The sequence below is a fragment of the Phalacrocorax aristotelis genome, chromosome 2 (assembly GCF_949628215.1).
Source record: "Phalacrocorax aristotelis chromosome 2, bGulAri2.1, whole genome shotgun sequence".
Classification (NCBI taxonomy): Eukaryota; Metazoa; Chordata; class Aves; order Suliformes; family Phalacrocoracidae; genus Phalacrocorax; species Phalacrocorax aristotelis.
In genome coordinates, this window is record NC_134277.1 from 25,455,313 (window position 1) to 25,473,938 (window position 18,626).

General features: G+C 38.3%; 1 protein-coding gene across 4 annotated transcripts in view; it reads left to right on the top strand.

Moving 5' to 3' along the window:
* The window catches only part of CDK14 (cyclin dependent kinase 14), a 325,979-nt gene that overhangs the window by 79,084 nt on the left and 228,269 nt on the right, over window positions 1-18,626 (top strand). For all 4 annotated transcript variants that reach the window (XM_075082797.1, XM_075082796.1, XM_075082795.1 and 1 more), the window contains 2 exons: window positions 3,675-3,920; window positions 15,208-15,302. In XM_075082797.1, the coding sequence (XP_074938898.1) occupies window positions 3,675-3,920; window positions 15,208-15,302 (341 nt within the window). The remainder of the gene's footprint in view (window positions 1-3,674; window positions 3,921-15,207; window positions 15,303-18,626) is intronic.

The window sequence follows — 18,626 nt, forward strand, 5'->3', positions numbered from 1 at the left end:
AGCTCTTAAACTTGTTTAACTTCATTTTTTATGCTGGTAACTGTAGCTAAAGCAGATATTCAACAAAATCATCCAGTTTTGAGGCTGCGCTGGCAAGAGATGGTTTCCACTGCTTTCTGGATTGTCATCTTCATTGGAGTGCACAAGGTTTGTTCTACATGTAGGGTTAGTAAAAGAATAGACCCCACTCTGAAGAACTTACATAAACAAAAGAGATGAAGTGGGGTAAAAAGAAAGGTCCTGTCTGACAGATGGCAAAATGGACTCAGAGGGAAATTCTGAATAGCTCAGAGGATCACACAGGAGCATCTAGAAGTAGCTGAAAATGAAGCTGTGTCCTTTGTGATAAATACTATGCTTTAACTGGAAAATTGTCCTTACTTTCTTAAGCAAAAAAAAAAAAAGCTGGAAATAAGAGGGTAGGTTAGGCTTCTCCTGACTACCAGCAAAGAACTAGCAAGTGGTAGGCAGTGGTCTACAGGTCTAAGAGCTTCCGATGCTAAGTATATGCATATATCATTTGAGAGGCTGAAATTTATAATAATCACTTTTGTTATGTAGTACAAGGGAAAAATGATACTTAAAAGGCTGAAATAGTGTAATAGAAAAATTCAAACCTGTGCTGTTCCTAAAAGCAATCCTGTTATGCTGGTGAAATCTAAGATCACGTGTATGTGCAGGAAGATCTCCAAAATATGTTATGCATCAGTCTTGCTCAGTACACTGTTAGATTTTTTGCATGAAAAGTCACAATAAAATAAGTTCTACCATTAGCTGCAGCGCAGGAGTGGCAGGTCAGTGTGCCCGCTGCCCAGGGGCGAAAGCAAGGCTGTTGCGGTAGCTTAGCTCTGGTTGATGGAGGGAAACCTGAAATTACCAATGAGTTTACTGCAACCTTAAGCCGTGTAATTCTGAAGCTCAGTACTGACATTTTAGACCTGCTCCTTTCAGATTTCACAGAGCAGTTTCAGTGTGAAATTGGACTTGGCCTATCAATGACAGAATGTAGAACAACTGCTTAAACACTTTTTCTTCAGAGTTTTATAGGCAGGGTAGACAGATTGGAAATGTATTCCCTTCAACAACAGCACAAGCTCAGCTCTGTTGGCTTCACAGTGTGCTGTGGTCAGCAGTCACTTGGAGAGGATGTTTTATTTCTGCTAGGGAACTATTGATAGAGGTGAAAGAGAAGTGATGAATGAAACCCCTTGCCAGCGCTGGCAGAAGAAGTGCTGCAGTTGCAGAGGAGCGTGGGGAGCAGCCTCTGCTCTTGCACTTCTCTGGTCTTCAGTCTTCTCCACTGGTGACACTGTGTTCAGCCTGGCATCCACTGAGATATTTGACTTCTGAGCAGGGGGCTGGTTGATGTACGTCTTGCTCTTAGACATTTGCAAATTTGAAGTTGGCTGTTAGAAGGTGACTGTGGGGATTTTTATCCTACTCCTGATTCAGTCATGTGACCTGGAGGTGAAAGTGTCTCCTTTCAATATCTAATTCCAAACTATTACTGCTTCTAGTAGAGGCGATCAATAGTAACAGATGTCTTGCCTTTTTTCTTTTTTTAATGCAGTGTTACTTGGCCCACATTAGAGCTAGACACGGAGATTTTCCAGTGGTAAAAGAAACTAGAAGCAGCACTCATGGCATTATTATCTATAGTATGTTTATAGCTGTGGATTCCAAACATTTTAACTGGCTACAGGTGGCCTTTGATAATTTGAAAGGAAGACAAGTCAGTTTTGAAGCTTTCCTCCCTGTTTCCTGCCCCTGTTTTCTAGATCGTAGGAATTAATGGGCTGAGATATACTGATTTGCTTGCATCCTGTTGATTAAGCAAAATGGAAGCGCTGCTATTTTAATAGTAATTTCAGTTTACATTATGTTAAAACCTCTTTGTTGGTAGCAAGCATTGCAAAAGCATGGATGTGGAGAGGACAGTGACAAGTACGTGGGTGCATGTCTGTACATGTAAGTTGTTTTAGGGAAAAGAAACCAATTAATTTTACAAAAAGACTAAAAAATTTGTTGTGCAGCAGCTCTTTAGCTTTTCTCTCTGAAGTAATATAGCTTTTCTCTCTGAAGTAATAGACCAAAATTACATAATTGCCTTAATTTTGGCCTGAGAGGGAATTATCATTTGGAATGAAGGGGGGCTGTTCCTTTTCTCAGTTAAAACTTGATTAAGTTTTAGTCTTGGAGAAACCACTTTAATGAGAAGAAATGTGAAACCTTGTAAAGCCTGGTCTGTAATGCTAGTAATGTCTTTCATTAGAGTTGACCTGGTGTATGATTGTTTGGCCAGATGGCACTGGTCAGGAAATGTACTTTGAATTTTTAATGTACAAAAGAAACCTTTGATCTAGTGTTACAGTGGATTATCAAAAACACAAAGTATAGCCAAGCATTATTTCTATGAACAATTGAAATAAGTTGGATTTTAAGGCACAGAATTCCTCTGGGTAAATGGCAAAGAACGATTTATTGGAGAAGTTGGTACTGGAGACACTTCAGGTTATGGGGGAAGAGTCCTGATTTAAATGGTAATGGTAAATATTTCTTTTAATTTTTTTCATGTTAACTATTTTACGACAGCAAGTTTTCAAAAATGCTTAGATTGCAGGTGCTTGAATGAAACATTACGCTTCTTTAATTGTATGTGAACAGTACCGTTGACAGCAAATTAACACTGTCTATCCTTAAATACTTGCAAATATAATGGAAAAAGTGCATTGTAGATTCTTTTGGTTTGCCTTATGATTTAAGGAGTCCCTTGGTTCTGCTTGCATCACACTTCATAGCTTTCCCCTGTAGCCTGGAAGTTAAAATTATTTCTTTCTTCCCAAGTAAAAGTCATGTCTCTTATGGGTGAAAACAGAAGCTGAGGCCTCAAATACAACCCCCCACCAATGGTGTGGTTTAAAAAAATGTCTTATATGTTGGAATGTATTAAAATTAAAAGCAAAAACGTACGTGACTGGAGTGTCTAAAGTCACTGTTCTGCTCATTTAGTTGTTCTGAAGTAGCAATAGCGTATTTTGGTAGCTCAAGCAGCAAGTTACAGTCTTGGCAGAGTCATACTTCACAGTAGCAAAGAATTGAACATCTGTGCTTTAGTGTGCCATTGAGCTGCAGTCTCACGTTTCGGTGCCTGGGAATTGATTTACTGATTTGATTTTCTGAGACATATGGTGATAATAATAATAATAACACTGCATAAGCATTATTTAAAAATACAATAATATACTGGTATTGGATCTTTGGCAGGCCAGCACCGAAGTGCACGCACAAGCTACCATCATTTGAGTTTAGTCTCATCCAATTTTAAACAAATGGAAATCAATACTGTTTGCAGATATTGGTGGCTAGATCGGAGAAAGAAATGAAGGGGCATTGTTGCTAAGGTCACATTGTATGGGAAAACACAAATGTATGAATTTTATGTATGTTCTTTTTCTTTGTCAGGATCTTTTAGTACACTGTACAAAGACATGCTTTTTATTGTTATGACTGTGGTGTGTGTATCCTATGTAAAATGCATGTGTTGTTCACAATTTTAATGTAAAAACAGAAAATGAGTGCTTATGAAGTGCAGTGCCTTTTTTGATGCTGAGGTATGGATTGACATGGACTTTAAGTCTGTTAGAGTCAATGAATGCTGTTTTTTTCCCTTTCAGATATGTGTCACAAAGATGTCTACACGGAACTGTCAGGGAATGGATTCAGTGATCAAACCTCTGGATACAATTCCTGAGGATAAAAAAGTCCGGGTTCAGAGGACACAGAGTAGTTTTGATCCATTTGAGAAACCAGCTAATCAAGTCAAGAGAGTTCATTCGGAGAACAACGCTTGCATTAACTTCAAAACTTCATCTGCAGGGAAGGAATCGCCTAAAGTCAGGCGGCACTCCAGCCCCAGCTCTGTAAGTTCACAGTCCTGACACCTGCGCGCGTACCATATGGTGAAATTAATAACACCAAAAAATTTTTTTCTTGTGTCAGAAGGAATTGATTACTTGGAAACAAACCAAAAAGCTCATGGCTGCTATTAAAGATGTTTCTCATATATATTTGTAGTGTTATGTATAAACTAGAATAAGAAAATAAACTTGAAAAATAATATATTTTGAAATTCCTCTCAGATATTAGCTAGGGTACCTTATGGGATTTCTAAGCATTTTCCTTTCCTGATCCTGCTGTGGCATTACAGCTGCTATAATGTTTACGTTGCAAATTTTGCAGAGGGTTGCTTATTTGTGAAGAGGAATTCTTTTCCATGAAGTTTAGGAAACCACATGAATTGCCTTTTTGATTTTTAGATTTAGGTTTTAGAGAAACAAATCAGATTTGACAGATTTTATTTACATTTTAAAATTCTCTTTTTAAAATCAAGTGGTAAAAATAACATTTATTTCCATGTCAAAAACTGTGTGTGTGAGAGAGAGAGAGAAGAGAGAGTAACAACTGAGAAGGGTTTGGCAATACACCATCAATGTTGTTTTATTCTCAAGTATTTTGAAAGAAACTAGATAAATAAAATGTCATGTTTTCATTAATAATACCCAGAACAGATTTCCCCCAAACGACCTTCAAAATTATTGAAGAACTATTTCTGTTATGCTTTGGTGAGAAAAATCCATGATAATGTGACCTTTGAGTTGAACACTACAGATCTAAGCAGAATGGATGTAACACTTCATATCTTAGTTGGCATGAAATAATTTAAAAGGTTGATTGCCTTCTTTTTTCCTACTTTTTTATTTTTCTCTATCTCCTGGACATCTTCTGTCCTCCCTACAGAAGTCTGACTGAATTCTGTCAGACTTCCGAGAAGAAATGACAGAGATTCATTTTCTGTAGATGAGCTTTGTTTAACCCATGTGAATTTAACAGATAAGATGTCATGCCTCCAGGGGACTGTCCTTTTTAGAAAAGGTTACATTTTAAAATGTAACCATCTGTAGCAAAAAGAAATTTGCTTTTTCATCATTGCCTGGCATTATATAGCTGCTGCCAAAGATGTCTCTGATGTGTTCCAGATGAGTCCATAACAAGGAGTTCTTACCATAAAACTTCTACAATCGTTAAGGATGGATGGAGCATTTTGCACCGTGTTTGTTTGTGCGTGATGCCTGATTACCGTTTGGTACCACAACTGTCAATTTAGATTACTTTTTTGAAAGTATTTCCTCAAGTATTTTTGTGGTATTAACTTGCTCCCCATCTCTGCTGTTCTTATCTTGTTCTTGTTGTTAATGATTTCTCCTCTAGTATGCTGCTGGTTAAAGCCCTAGCTAAACATACGCTTTTGGTAACCTTCCCCTGCGCTGACTCACACAGGCTTGCTGGCGATGTCTCATGTTAAAGGAGGTGCATAGGAATTTCCTGAAATACAGTTCTCATTTCTTAGCCTCCCATAATTCTCCCTGATTTTTATAGCTCTATTTGGTGAGCTCAGTTCTTCCATCCGCTTGGAGGCATTGTTAGTAATTTTTGAGCGTTCCTCACAAGGAGTGATCTGAAGAGCACCTGGCAAGGAATAACTTGTGGAATAATGTCAGTGTTCATGTCAATGAGAAGGGAAGAGCACAACTTCACAGCAAAAGGTGGTGTTAAGCCCTCTGCTGATCACAGGTCACACCTGGTCCTGCCCGGCAGACCTAAGTTCAGATGTCCAAGGCAGAGATAGGATCAAGCCGGCTCCTTTCCCCCAGAGCTTGAATACATTACTTCAGGAAGGAGATGTTCTGATGCACATTTCATTGAGCAAATGTCTGTGTGTTTAGCTGCAGGAATTTGTTATTCTCTGGTTTTGAATTACACTTGAATTGATGAAGGGTTTGGGATTTCTTTTTCCTTTTTCTAGTCCTGATGTTGTTTAGCAGATGCCCTTGCTACTTCCTTTTCTGATCATTATTACTTTTTCTTCCATGTAAGAGGACTGCTACATATTCTCCCTTACTGAGTGGGAGAACTAGATACTCTGGAAATTCATCTGCTGTGTAGATTATATAGTCTGAATGGGCATTTCAGTTTCTGTGAATGTTCTTGAGCATGCTATGCCCTCTGGCTTGTACGGGCTACAGTTGTGTAGTTGTGCTACAGTTGTGGCTCTGCTTTCTGTAAGCTTTATTTTAAGATACTCTGATAGATGCACGCTACCTTCAATTTTCACTTTCTATCTTTGATTAGTAGAGGAACTGAATTAGAGATAGGCTTCCATTTAGTCTCTTCCCTTTCATCATTTAAAGTCCTCTGTAACCATCAGGTTGGGAAGTGATGTCTTACAGAAGGTACATGGCTGAGGCTTGCAATCTCTGTATCACTGCATCTGCTCAGGTGAAAGTCCTTTATTTGTCTCAGAAATAACATTTTTTTCAAGATGCGACCTGAAAGATCTTACGTATAATGCCCTGGGGCATTAACTTCTGTTTTGATTAGTTCAGAAGTCTCTGGGGGGTATCAGCTTGAGCATTTGGTGAAATCACTGAATAAAACTCTGCAAGTGGCGTGTTATCCATTTTGTGTTTTCCATACCTTTGAAATGCTCTGCACCTTGCAATGAGAAAGATAACATACACACAGGTTTGGGAAAGCTGGAACTCCGTGTTCCTGCCCACAGATTGTCACTTGGAAAATAAATAATTTGCTCGTGAACATGAAGTAATTTTCTGCAGTTAATGTCACATCTTGTTGCAACTGGGTAGAAATCCTGTGTTTTTAATTAATGCAGTATCATACAGACAGAAGTTAGCATGTAATTTTTTTGTTCTTATAAGACAAACTTAATTTTTACACTTACAGTCTTTCCACCTGACATTAACATTACGTAAAACAGTCCCATTGTATTTTCTTCCCCCCTTCTTTTAAACATAAGAAGACATCTATGAGTGTGATTTCCAAACTGGTTAAGCTGATTGAAATTGGTTGTTATTATGGAATGAAATTTCCAGCAGATCAGACTTATCCTTTTATCACATCAGAATAATGGATAATATTCACCTTGGAGGTAGTGAAGTAGGTGTTTGGCTACCTGTGCATCACCTGTCAGCCACCGTTAGAAGAAGGGAACTTGGCTTGACAAACCTTTGCTCTGATCCAGCCCAATGCAACATATATGTGTATTTATATATTATATACATATGGCATGGTTTTAGCTGGGATAGAGTTAATTTTCTTCACTCTAGCTGGCACAGTGCTGTGCTTTGGACTTAGTATGAAAATAATGTTGATAACACACCGATGTTTTGGCTGTTGCTGGGTAGCGCTTGTACTAGTCAAGGCCTTTTCCAGCTTCCCATGCTCTGCCGGGTGCACCAGAAGCTGGGAGCGGGAGGGGGCACAGCCAAGAGAGCTGATCCAAACTGGCCAAAGGAATATTCCATATCATGTAATGTCATGCCCAGTATGTTAACTAGGAGGGGCTGGCCGGAGGAGGCAGGCAGCAATTGCAGCTTGGGGATCAGCAGCGTCTGCTGGCAGGTGGTGAGCAGTTGTATCGCTTGTGTTTTGGTTTTTTTTCCCCTTTTTCCCTTTTCCTTTTTATTATATTATAATTATTGTTGTTATTATTATTATTATTATAATTATTTTATTGTAATTATTAAACTGTTCTTATCTCAACCCACAAGTTGTTTTTTTTCTTTTGCTTTTGCTCTTCCAATTTTCTCCCCCATCCCACAGGGGTGGGGGGAGTGAGTGAGCGGCTCTGTGGTGTTTAGTTGCTGACTGGGGCTGAACCACAACCGTCCTTTTCAGACACAGCAAATACAAGAGCATGGTGCAGATTGGATAAACTAATATTGAGAACGGAGTCTGTGCTGTGACCAGCATCTGCTATTATCTCAACCCTTTGAGCCCTGCATTGGGTGCCAAAAAGTTGTATTTGAATCCATGCTCTTTAGGCACATGGCCTTATTTATTTTTCGTCAGTGCAAGGTGAAGTTCTGTTGTATGCAGTGAACGCATTTTATACACTAACATAGTACTTTTGCACAGTATGTAAATAGAATATTGCAAGTTTTATAAGGTAGCCATCTGGCCAAGATTTAGTTACATAGCCATACACATCAGTTTGCTCTCTTTGAATGGCTTAAGATCCATGGCAATGAATTAAAATGTCATGCTAAGGTATATGTACTACCTTTCAGTTACTTTTTAAAAACTAAATGCAGCAAAACACCAATGTCCTACCAACTCATGAAAATGTAAAAAGTTCATTCAGGTAAAAATAATTCTATAAGCAATGCCTTACTGCATTGACTCTGCACTCCTTTTGGGAGAGCAACCTCTCTTCTGTTTCTGTAACTTCTGGTGACTTTCAGTCTTGTTATATACAACTTTCCTCCAACGCATCATTTTGGTCTGCCTAAACGCTTGGTGTGCCTTTCTCGCCTGTCTTCCTCTTCAGGTGTATGCAACCTTCTCCAGTTTTACGAACCTGTTAATTACTAGGGTAACTGCATCCCTCCTTGTCAATACTTTTTACTGAGGTAAGATAATTTCAGAGTTCAGTGTAGAGAGTGGATTTTTCTCCTCTGGCACAAGGGAAACTTTAATAATCGTTAACCTGGATGTTACTCTTTAGATGATAAGGCAGATAAAATGTGGCAGTTGGTCCAGCTCCTGTGCTGCACGTTAGAGGGTTAGAAAGATGCCAGCAACAGGATGGGATCAGACAGTGGTACAGCTCAGATTATTGCTCGGTTTGGATTCTTTAAGATCTTTATATGTCTTGAACATTGCCCTAGAAAACAGTCTAAGTTGCAAGGTTTAAAAAAGAAAAAAGCGTGGTCAAATTGACCTATTATTGTAGATAGGATAAAACCTTAAGAAACGGGACTAATTACTGTGAAACTTGCATATGGTTTTGTAAAAGAAGCTTTACCATTGTGTCAAAGAAGACAAAATATAGATCGGTTAAAAAAAATATGTTCAGTTCTTCTGTGTTAATCTCAGTTAGACCTCTTGGCCTACCTTTAAAGTTTTCCTAGCAATGAATTTATTTCTTTGGAGACATATAATGAAATAGATCTTTAGTTTTGGTTTTCAATAATTTATAGTGGTACTGTAAACATAGTATTTTTCCCTTGAGGATAATTTTGTCTTGAAGTTTAATATCCTGCAGGTTTTTTTTTTTAAAAATAAAACTTAAAACTTGGGCTCGGGAGTGTGCCAGTTAAGTGTGACATTCACAAGCTGCTTTGCAGTTAGGAAAACTGCATGAGAACATAACCCACACAGCTTCTATAAGAACAGTCAGGTGATTTTCAGTGTAATTTTCCATTAAAGCTGTTTTACTACATAGATTTTGAAAATTTCCAAGAAAGAGAGGTATTCACATGGCAATGTAGTGCAAAGACTGATACTGCAAGATCTTTGATTAAACCTGTTATCCCTCCTACAGTCCATATCAATGAAAAGGCTATTTGAAATGACCTGGTCAGAAAAGGCAGTTTTCTCTCATTTCTTTTTCTCTCTGTTATTTATAATACTCTCACGTCAGTTTGAAATACTAGCTGCTTCTATTTCTGTATTCAACATTTTGGCATACTCTTTCTATGCTCGTTACTATGATCTGTATTTCCTTAACCAGAGGGGAAAAAAATATCTAGTCTTTGTTACTATAAGCTGTGCTGCTCAAGATGCTTGCTCCCTGTGCTCAGTCATGCTCTTAGACTAATCTTGCATTGGGAAAAATGTAGGCTAATAACAAGAAAACTATCTTAATGGAAACTATTTTCAAGGAAAGTGAAGCATAAAGGCAAACAAGTAAAACTCCCAGTGGGTTTCCTAAAGGGAAGGACGTGCACCATTTTGTGCTCCAGTTGCCAGTGTCCTCTTGGGGATAACATGATCTGCCACAACCTGTGCTGACTTTCACAATGACTTGGGACTATGTTCAATTCTTCAGAGGCATGAGGACCTTTCCTTCCTTCTGTCTTAATAATTCACCTATCTTTCCCATTTGAGTTTTCTGGAAGATTTCTCCCTAACATGAAAATTCATTTTTCAGTGATTTTTCCAGTGGTATCAATTTCTTGCTGACTGGTTGTTCACTGCCTGTTTAATTGTTTGCCTATTAAGTAGTTCAGTCTTCATCACACATACACCTGTGTTTTATTTTTTCTTAGCTTTGAAAGTTCTTTTTCTGTAGCTCTAACACTGAGCAATGGGCTTCTTTACGGCTAAGTAGTCCCACTGCTGTTCAGTGTATACAAGTCTGTGTGGCCATAGGGAGGAGATCTCCCTTTGGCTTATATTCAATAAATAATGATAAAATTTTAATCGAAAATATTTGAAGGATTTAATTAACTAAACAAAAAATTTAGACATTAAGAAAATAACCAGTTTTCAGACATGGCAAAGATTGTTTTTTTATCACAGTCACATTATATCATGACATATTATGATCAACAGCCGGCTGAACGTGAGCCAGCAGTGTGCTTAGGCGGCCAAGAAGCCCAACAGCATCCTGACTTGTATCAGGAATAGTGTGGCCAGCAGGAGTAGGGATGTGATCGTGCCCCTGTACTGAGCGCTGGTGAGGCCACACCTCAAATACTGTGTTTAGTTTTGGGCCGCTCACTACAAGAAGGACGCTGAGGTGCTGGAGCATGTCCAGAGAAGGGCAACAAAGCTGGTGAAGGGTCTGGAGAACAAGTCTTCTGAGGAGCAGCTGAGGGAACTGGGGTTGTTTAGCCTGGAGAAGAGGAGGCTGAGGGGAGACCTTATCGCTCTCTACAGCTGCCTGAAAGGAGGTTGTAGTGAAGTGGGAGTTCATTTTTTTCTCTCAAGTCACTAATGATAGGATGAGAGGAAACGACCTCAAGCTGTATCATGGGAGGTTTAGACTGGATATTAGGAAAACTTTCTTCACTGAAAGGGTTGTCAGGGACTGGAACAAGCTGCCCAGGGAAGTGGTTGAGTCACTGTCCCAGGGGGTATTTAAAAGGCATGTAGACGTGGTGCTTAGGGACATGGTCTAGTGGTGGACTTGGCAGTGTTATGTTTATGGTTGGACTTGATGATCTTAAAAGTTTTTTCCAACCAAATGAGTCTTTGATTCTTTATCAGTGTTTTAGAGGGTTAAAAAGCAGTAAGGAAGAGTAAGAAGAAAGGAAAATTAATAGTGGAAGAAGTATTTTAATGTTAGATCTTCAAAATGTAGCTTTGAACAAACATTTATCAAAGTATGTGTGTTCAGCTGAAATTAGCTGAAATTCAGCTAAAATTAGTAGTCTTTTCTGCTGAGAAACCTTGTATAGGTCAAATTGGAGGATTGCACCAGCTTTCTAAAATATAGGGGAACTTCTTGGGAGTCTGCTGCTTGTGAGGTATGTCAGTGGCTGATGCAAGCACTGTACATCTGACATGCTCTGGATATGTCTCACGACCTATGTGTATTTCAGTCAATCACCTCCTAGGCAGAATATGGGACTCGTGACTCAACAAACACAAATCCCTGTGTATATCTGTTCCCATGTTTTACCAGAATGAATAAAATACTTTAAAAGCAGAAATTATACTTAAAAGTGAATTTCCTATATTTGATTTTAATATTAGAATTTGTTTAAAAAAACGGTACCATAATTTTGCTGTAACAAGGCATATTTTTTTTAAACAGAAATGGTTGAAAAAGATAAACTGATGTGGAGAAATCTGAATAACAAAATTCACGACCATGAAGCTGAAAAAACAGCTATATGAAAGGGGGAGGGCAATAATGAAGTAGGCTGAAATGGTTACCATTTTCAGCAGTCACATGGAACTTCAAATTATTTAGGTCCCTTCCATAGCCCTTTATTTAGTTCCTTCTAAGCTTAAAACCTAAGTTTTGGAAAGTTTCATATTTTGCATTATCTCAGTCAGTCTTTACCTCCTTTATAATCCAGAAATAAAGGGAAAGGAAAGAAGTGTCTGAACTTTTTACCCTTGTAAGTAATTTGTAAGTTTGAATCAATGTGTGAGGCTTCATTTAGGAAAAAAAAAAAAAGATAAAATGTTGGGGAAATGGTTAATTTCTTCCTTCAGTTTCTAAAGTAATTGCAAGTGCTGAGTGAGATTCGTCTTGGTGTATCATTAAGAAACATCATGCAAATTATTTTGCAAAGTCTACTGATGCCTCAGAATTTATTTAAATTTATTTTTTTTTGTAAAACCCTCTGAAGTGCTTTTCTACACCAGGTACCTTCAAAAATTGTAAGCCTTTTACGATTACAATGGAACAAAAAATAATGTCAGTTTTCACAAAGGGAGATATAGTAGTGTGAGAACATGGGCAATCCCCGGTAGTGATCCATTTGGAATAGAGCTGAGCTCCACTGCGGAGGTGCTGTAACCAGGGAAGGAGGAGGATGTCAGCCACATGGTTTTGCTGGGTATGGGACAGGCGGTGGCTAATGGGTTGGGTTTCTGGTTCTTTCTCACCTGCTCTTACTTAGGATGAGCAGGCGCCGTACAAGCGATTCGGACTGCTCGCGGCGGGTGTCAGGTCAGCCTTGTTGCTGCAGAGCTGAGCCCTGGGGCACTGCGAGGCTTTGCCCCTGAGAACAAGACAGCCCAAACCAGCACCTCTTTTGTACGATCAGGAGTGAGCTCTCCTCTCTGTCCCGCCAATGCCAGCTTTTAGCTTGTTGCCTCTTCTCAGTGAGGATGCAGCAGCTTCCAGGAGAAGAATGAGGCAAAAGCCATGACCTTAAATCCGTGCTCCTGGCAGCTGGAGTACAGAGAAATGAGCTTGAGGTTGTAGGAATAATTACTGCTGGTGATTTACTGTGTGGTAATGGAGTAAAGTCATCCTGTTTCCTGTCAAGATCTTAAGGCATTACAAGTTGTTGTGACCTTTATATTATGGTTTTCAGCGGTATAAAATAAAAGTAAATCTCAGTGTGAAAATAGGAATGGGTGTGAAACACATGTATACGCTCTGTCCTGTTTCTTCCTTGCCCTATGAGGAAGCCAGCAATGAGCCATTCACTGTTATCTGGGGCAGCATTTCCACTCCAAACAAAGCTGCTCACTGTGTTCACTGCAGCCTGCAATTTGGGAAATACTTTGCTATCCCTTGTCATTATATGGGAGATACTTAAACATCTAAACACATTTTTTCTGTAGTTTTGTAATGTTGCATTAGTCTATAATTGGATACTTAAATGAAAAAGCTACTTGAATAAATATTTTAGTCGTCTCTATTAGTGACATCTGTAATAGGACTTTGATTAAAAAAAATAAAAATTTCATTTCTAACTGGGCAGAATGTCTTTTTTAAGCACACTTTGGGAGCTGAGAATATTACTGTCTTATCTATAATGAAGTGGTCTAAATAATGTAACAGGAAGGAGATCTGAGTGTTCCCATATGACATACTTTTCTTGGTTTATTCATATTTAGGAACTGGATAGCAAAATAATAGGTCGTTCTGTGTACTGGAGGGAGACGAAAGTGCTCAGTTTTGCAAACATGCGTGGGTATATCCTGATACCATTCCATAGTAAGCTGGGATGTTAGTCTCAAGAAAGGGGTATATATGCCAAAATTCCAGAATTATGGCTTAGGACAAATGTAAAATTGTTGAAGAAAAAGGATTTCTGTATTTTCTGGCTAATTGTTAAATGGGGGTGGAGAGGTATGATCTACTAAGTCATGTTACCTGGGATGCTCTTGTATCTTTAATTGATTTTAACCTTTTATCCATGGTGTTAAAGGAATTTATGCACAGATGTGTCCTGCACTGTAATGTTTGTCTCCTTTCAAAAAGCTGAAACTCGAGTACTTTTTGTAAATCAGGCATAAGATCCTAAATGCGAGTGGACACCCTGTGCAGCTGCGCATGGCTTAGCATCTCCCAGTTGAATTCAAGCCTAAACATGCTGGATTTACTTGGCTGCTTTTCTTTATAGCGTTATAACCAGAGTTACTAACAAATCAGACCCTGCATCTGATTTGAGCATCAGTGCTGACCTCCAAAATTTCTGCTTTTTACGCTATGCCATTTTGGTTGGTTAGGTACTGGATGTCTGAGCACTGCAGCCTGAAACATAAATAGATAATGCCAGGAGCCAGGTGCAGGTCAGTTTTTTGCTGTGTCCTTCTGGTCTTGGAGGGAAAATAAGTTTCCTTCCTGAATAAATTTCCTGAAAATGGGGAAATTTGGGAAAATGGGAGACACTTCAAAAAGCTCAAACATTTTCCAAGAACTTCACTGGAAAGTTGTGTTCAAAAATGCTTATCTGCAATGCTACCAAGTACTTCTTTTTGTAAAAGTTAGACATTATATTGTATCATTTGCAATAGCATTGTTTCATAGAATAAGAATCTGGAAGCATAACCTATGCAATACTATTCCTCATAATCTCTCTCTTTCTCTCCCTCTCCTCCTCATATTTTTAATACTATCTTTCCAAAGGAATAATTTTCACATCAAGTGAATTTCTGTTTTTGCAGTGTTGTGGTGTTCTCTGTTAGGAGTGTGTAAAAGCCGGGGCAAGTACCAATCTGTTGCAAAGGCCAGCTCAGCTATCTGGCCCTTTGGGCAAGAATCAGCACATAGCTTGGCTCACTTTTAGACCTCTGACTTAGGCTGCAGATATTAAGGCTACAGGTTTTTATTCAACTATGCTGCATATACCTGTTATTAACAGTACAGTGTAATTATAACCATAAGCTGAAGACTGTAAATATAATTCAGATACAAGGTGCTCTCTTTAAATGTGCTTTCCTGGAGTATTTTGACCACTGTCTGAACAATGGTTGATGAACCGGGGTGGGCTTTAGACTGAAAAATAAGAAAAAATTAAGCAGCTCTTTTAATCTGATGTTGTAGGGCAGACTAAGACTGTTACTTAGATCTCTTGACATAGGTAGGCTTAGTTGTTAGCGAGTGATCTTTTTCCTTCTATAAGGTGTTATACGTGAAAAATGAAGCAGAAACATCTCTCTGATTAAGAACAAAATCCTTTTGATAGTTCCAGTGATGTAAGTATATGGTTGATATCGGCAACCACTGTATGGGGTGTTGAATGATGTTTGTTTGAGTAGCCTATTATATTGTTTCATTAGCTCTGCTATTATTTTTTTATTATTGGCTGCTGAAAACATGCAGGTCTATGAGTTTTGTTAATGATGTTTGCTCTCTAAAGGCTATAGCAAAGCAGTTAATGTTGTGGGTGCAATACACGTTGAAAGGTCATCTTTTTCTGTTTTGTTCAGCCTACAAGTCCCAAGTTTGGAAAAGCAGATTCATATGAAAAACTGGAAAAACTAGGGGAAGGATCCTATGCTACAGTGTACAAAGGGAAAAGCAAGTAAGTGGTGTTTTTTTCATTTAATTTTGTGTGTAAATGAAGGTAAGCAGAAGGTATTAACTGATGTTGTGGTACTTATACATAGATCCCTATGTATGAACGCAGACTGCTACTGACTGTCACGTGCTCTAGTGAAAGAGGCTGAGACCATAATGCATAGGTAACATTACCTTCATGTCACAACAAGATGAGATCCCATCTTGTTATTCTGATGTTTTATTTGAACTTTAATGTTGTACTACTTTCTCAATATCCATACCAAATTAAATGTAGGATATTTAATTTTTAAGGGCAAGAGCACAACATACTGTCAAGTAGATTTTGCTCATGTTATGGGAGCGATGCTGAATATATGTAATGAATTTGTTAGTCTTGTTTGTCATTATTAAAAAGCTTAAATAAAATAACACGAAGGGAATGAATGGGATTTTGGACTATTGTAAGTTCAGTTTGTTTACAAGAGTTTATGTACAATCATTTCAACTTCTCCATCTCAAAATAATCTACTGTATACATGTCAAATATTTACTGTTTTCAGCCACTTTAAGGTTATTTGTTGCAACTTTATTATCGCCAATGCTCTAAGTGCTTCTATATTGTATAAAATAACTCAGTAAACACACTTGAAATATACTTCTTGAACTAAAGCTTCAGCTGAGATTTATCTTTCATCAGGCAGTGTCTTGTGCTGGTTCATTTATTTAATGAAGTTTTCATAATCAAATTTTCAATAATAATAATAAAGCAGGTGTGAGGGAGGAATTGGGTACGTGCAATATCTTTTATTTAAATTTGTCAAGTGAATGATAGATGAGGCAACTTACCATTCTCAGCAGACAGAATATCATGACAGTCATGGGACAGAATAACAGCTGAAACAAGGAAATACGTGTTAACATTTTCCAGGGTCATTGAGTTATTTTTCTCACTGAGTATTTGTAATAAATCAAAATGAGGGGTGTCATCATTTCTTAGTAGCTTTGAGACTGATGAGCATAAAAACATGTTCTAAATGTAAAAGAAGTATTTACACATTTGCCATGCTGGTGCATGTATCGTCTTTCACTGGCAGCTTTCTTCAAGAAAATGTAATTATGTTGTATTGTTAATGGTTTAGTTACGCATCACCATAAGTTCCGTATATTATACATGTGTAAGTTTTTTATTGACGTCTATGTAATATGAGAAAACCATATGGATTTCAGCTTGCCCCTCATTATTAAAACCCTTTAAAAATCACAGTGTGTATCTGATGCTAGTTATCCCCATATGCCTTGGCTTTTGATAAGACTGAATTAAGGCAACAGGATTGCTAGATTTCCCGTCAATCAGTGGAACAGATTGAAAGTTAAAAACAAAGCAAAGTGCTTCCCTGAAGCTATTTCACTCACAGGTGATGTGTGAACACATTATGAAACATAGATTGGTTAGAAATATTAATTTATTTTAGTAGAGCTGACTGCAGATCTGTAAGAAGGACTTCAATGATTTTAATGGTAGTTGAATAATAAATTGGAATTATTGGGCTCTCTGCATTCTCCATTATAAATAATGAGCTCTGAATAAGTAGTGTGAATTATAACAATATATGTAACTTTATTTTGCTGCTTCATAACATCTTTTGCAAGGTCTATAAAATGTATTTTGAAAAAAGTGTGTGTAACTAGAGTGTGGATAAAAATGCATATGCAGAGAATATTCCTAATGTTATAGTAATATTCCTTCACCTGGTTAATTCGGCTTGGCTTACTATTTTTTTTTCCTGCTGAGTATTGAATAATTCCCATATTACACAGCACTGTCCAGATTCAGCACCTCCAGTCCAGGCTTCTGTTTCTTGAACTAGAGAAACAGTTGAACTACTTCACAGCAGGAGGTTATTCCTTAAGACCAGGGGGACACTACAGGGACTAGCTGCTATTTCTAAAGGAGTTGTTGGCTGAGGTAATGTGGTCCTGTTACCTCTCCTGTCCCCATGAGAAACTGAGTAATCTTTGGCTTAGATGATATCCCCAAAAGAAGAGAGCGCACCACTGCTACGACATAGTATTGGGGAAGATAGATGGGGGGACGGGGCAAATGGATGAGTCAACATTGGCTCCGGCCATTCCATGGGAGCCTAAGTTTGCCACTGCTTTTCTGGCAGATTGGCTCTGATGGCTAATAGCTTTATCTAAAATGATACAGGAATAGATACAGAAATTTTTTTCTAGCACCTGATATAGGTATGTAAGGTGAGACTGTGATATACATCACTGTGTTCCCCTGGGTACAGGCTCAGTGGAAGGAAAAATTTAGCAAAATGGGTCCAAAGAGACTGTTTGTTTTGGCATGTGCCTGGTTTTGACTGCTGAAGGATTAAGCCCTCATGGCACACCGCAGAATGCAAGCATGACCTGTATTTGGAAAAGTTGGTAATACTTGCATAACAAGTGCCTTTTGGTCAAGATGCTTGAGAATCCCTAATTCTCAACCAACTCTACTGCTTGGCTTTCTCATTTTGCCAAAATGTTTCTGAGATCTGTCCTTAGCTTAGTGGAAGATGGAGAATTTAAGATCAGCTTGAGCGGGTTTCAGTGATGCTTTGTACTTAGAATTATTGTGCTTAATATTTATCACTGGCTGCATGTGGCAAGTAGTGGGGTTTGTTTTTTTTTAAAAAATGCGTTACCTGAGATATATTTAATCTTTTTAAATTATTTGCCCTGCTGATCATGATGGAATAAAAAATTGATGATCCTAGCTTACTGTTTGAAAAGACTAAAAGATATATATACCTGCCCCCAAAGACACAAAATCAGCCATTTCTTTCTTAAAATTTAAAGTAGCGTGTGCAGTAACTTGCTTTCAGGGCAAGCCTGACTTATTTCCACTTGGAGCAGGGTCAGTGGTACCAGGCCCTTGCCTTCCTTTCAAGCCCTGTACTTTTCTGTCTGTTTGAGTATTTGTGGCAGTATCCCAGGAAAGTGAAATGAAGTGAGCTAATTCCTCTTACTGGATGATGGATTTCTTTTTTTGTAGTCAGATGAAAATGATTCCCTGGAGTGAGGAAGTAGCAGAGTGGACGGGACTGTGTTACTGAGGAAAGTGAAGCAGTATTCTCTTAGGCTGGGCTTTTATGTTTATTGGAGAAATAGCCAAACAGCTATTTGTTTCTGGCTGACGGTTGCATCAATAGGCAAATCTATTTGATTTCACATGTTGCACATCAAGCATGTGTAATGAAACTCATCTTGGCATGTTCATTTTCTTCTTTCATTCAGGTTACATTCTCACATGTTACTTTGTTGTATGAAATCCCAAGAGGATGCTTACTGCATGAAA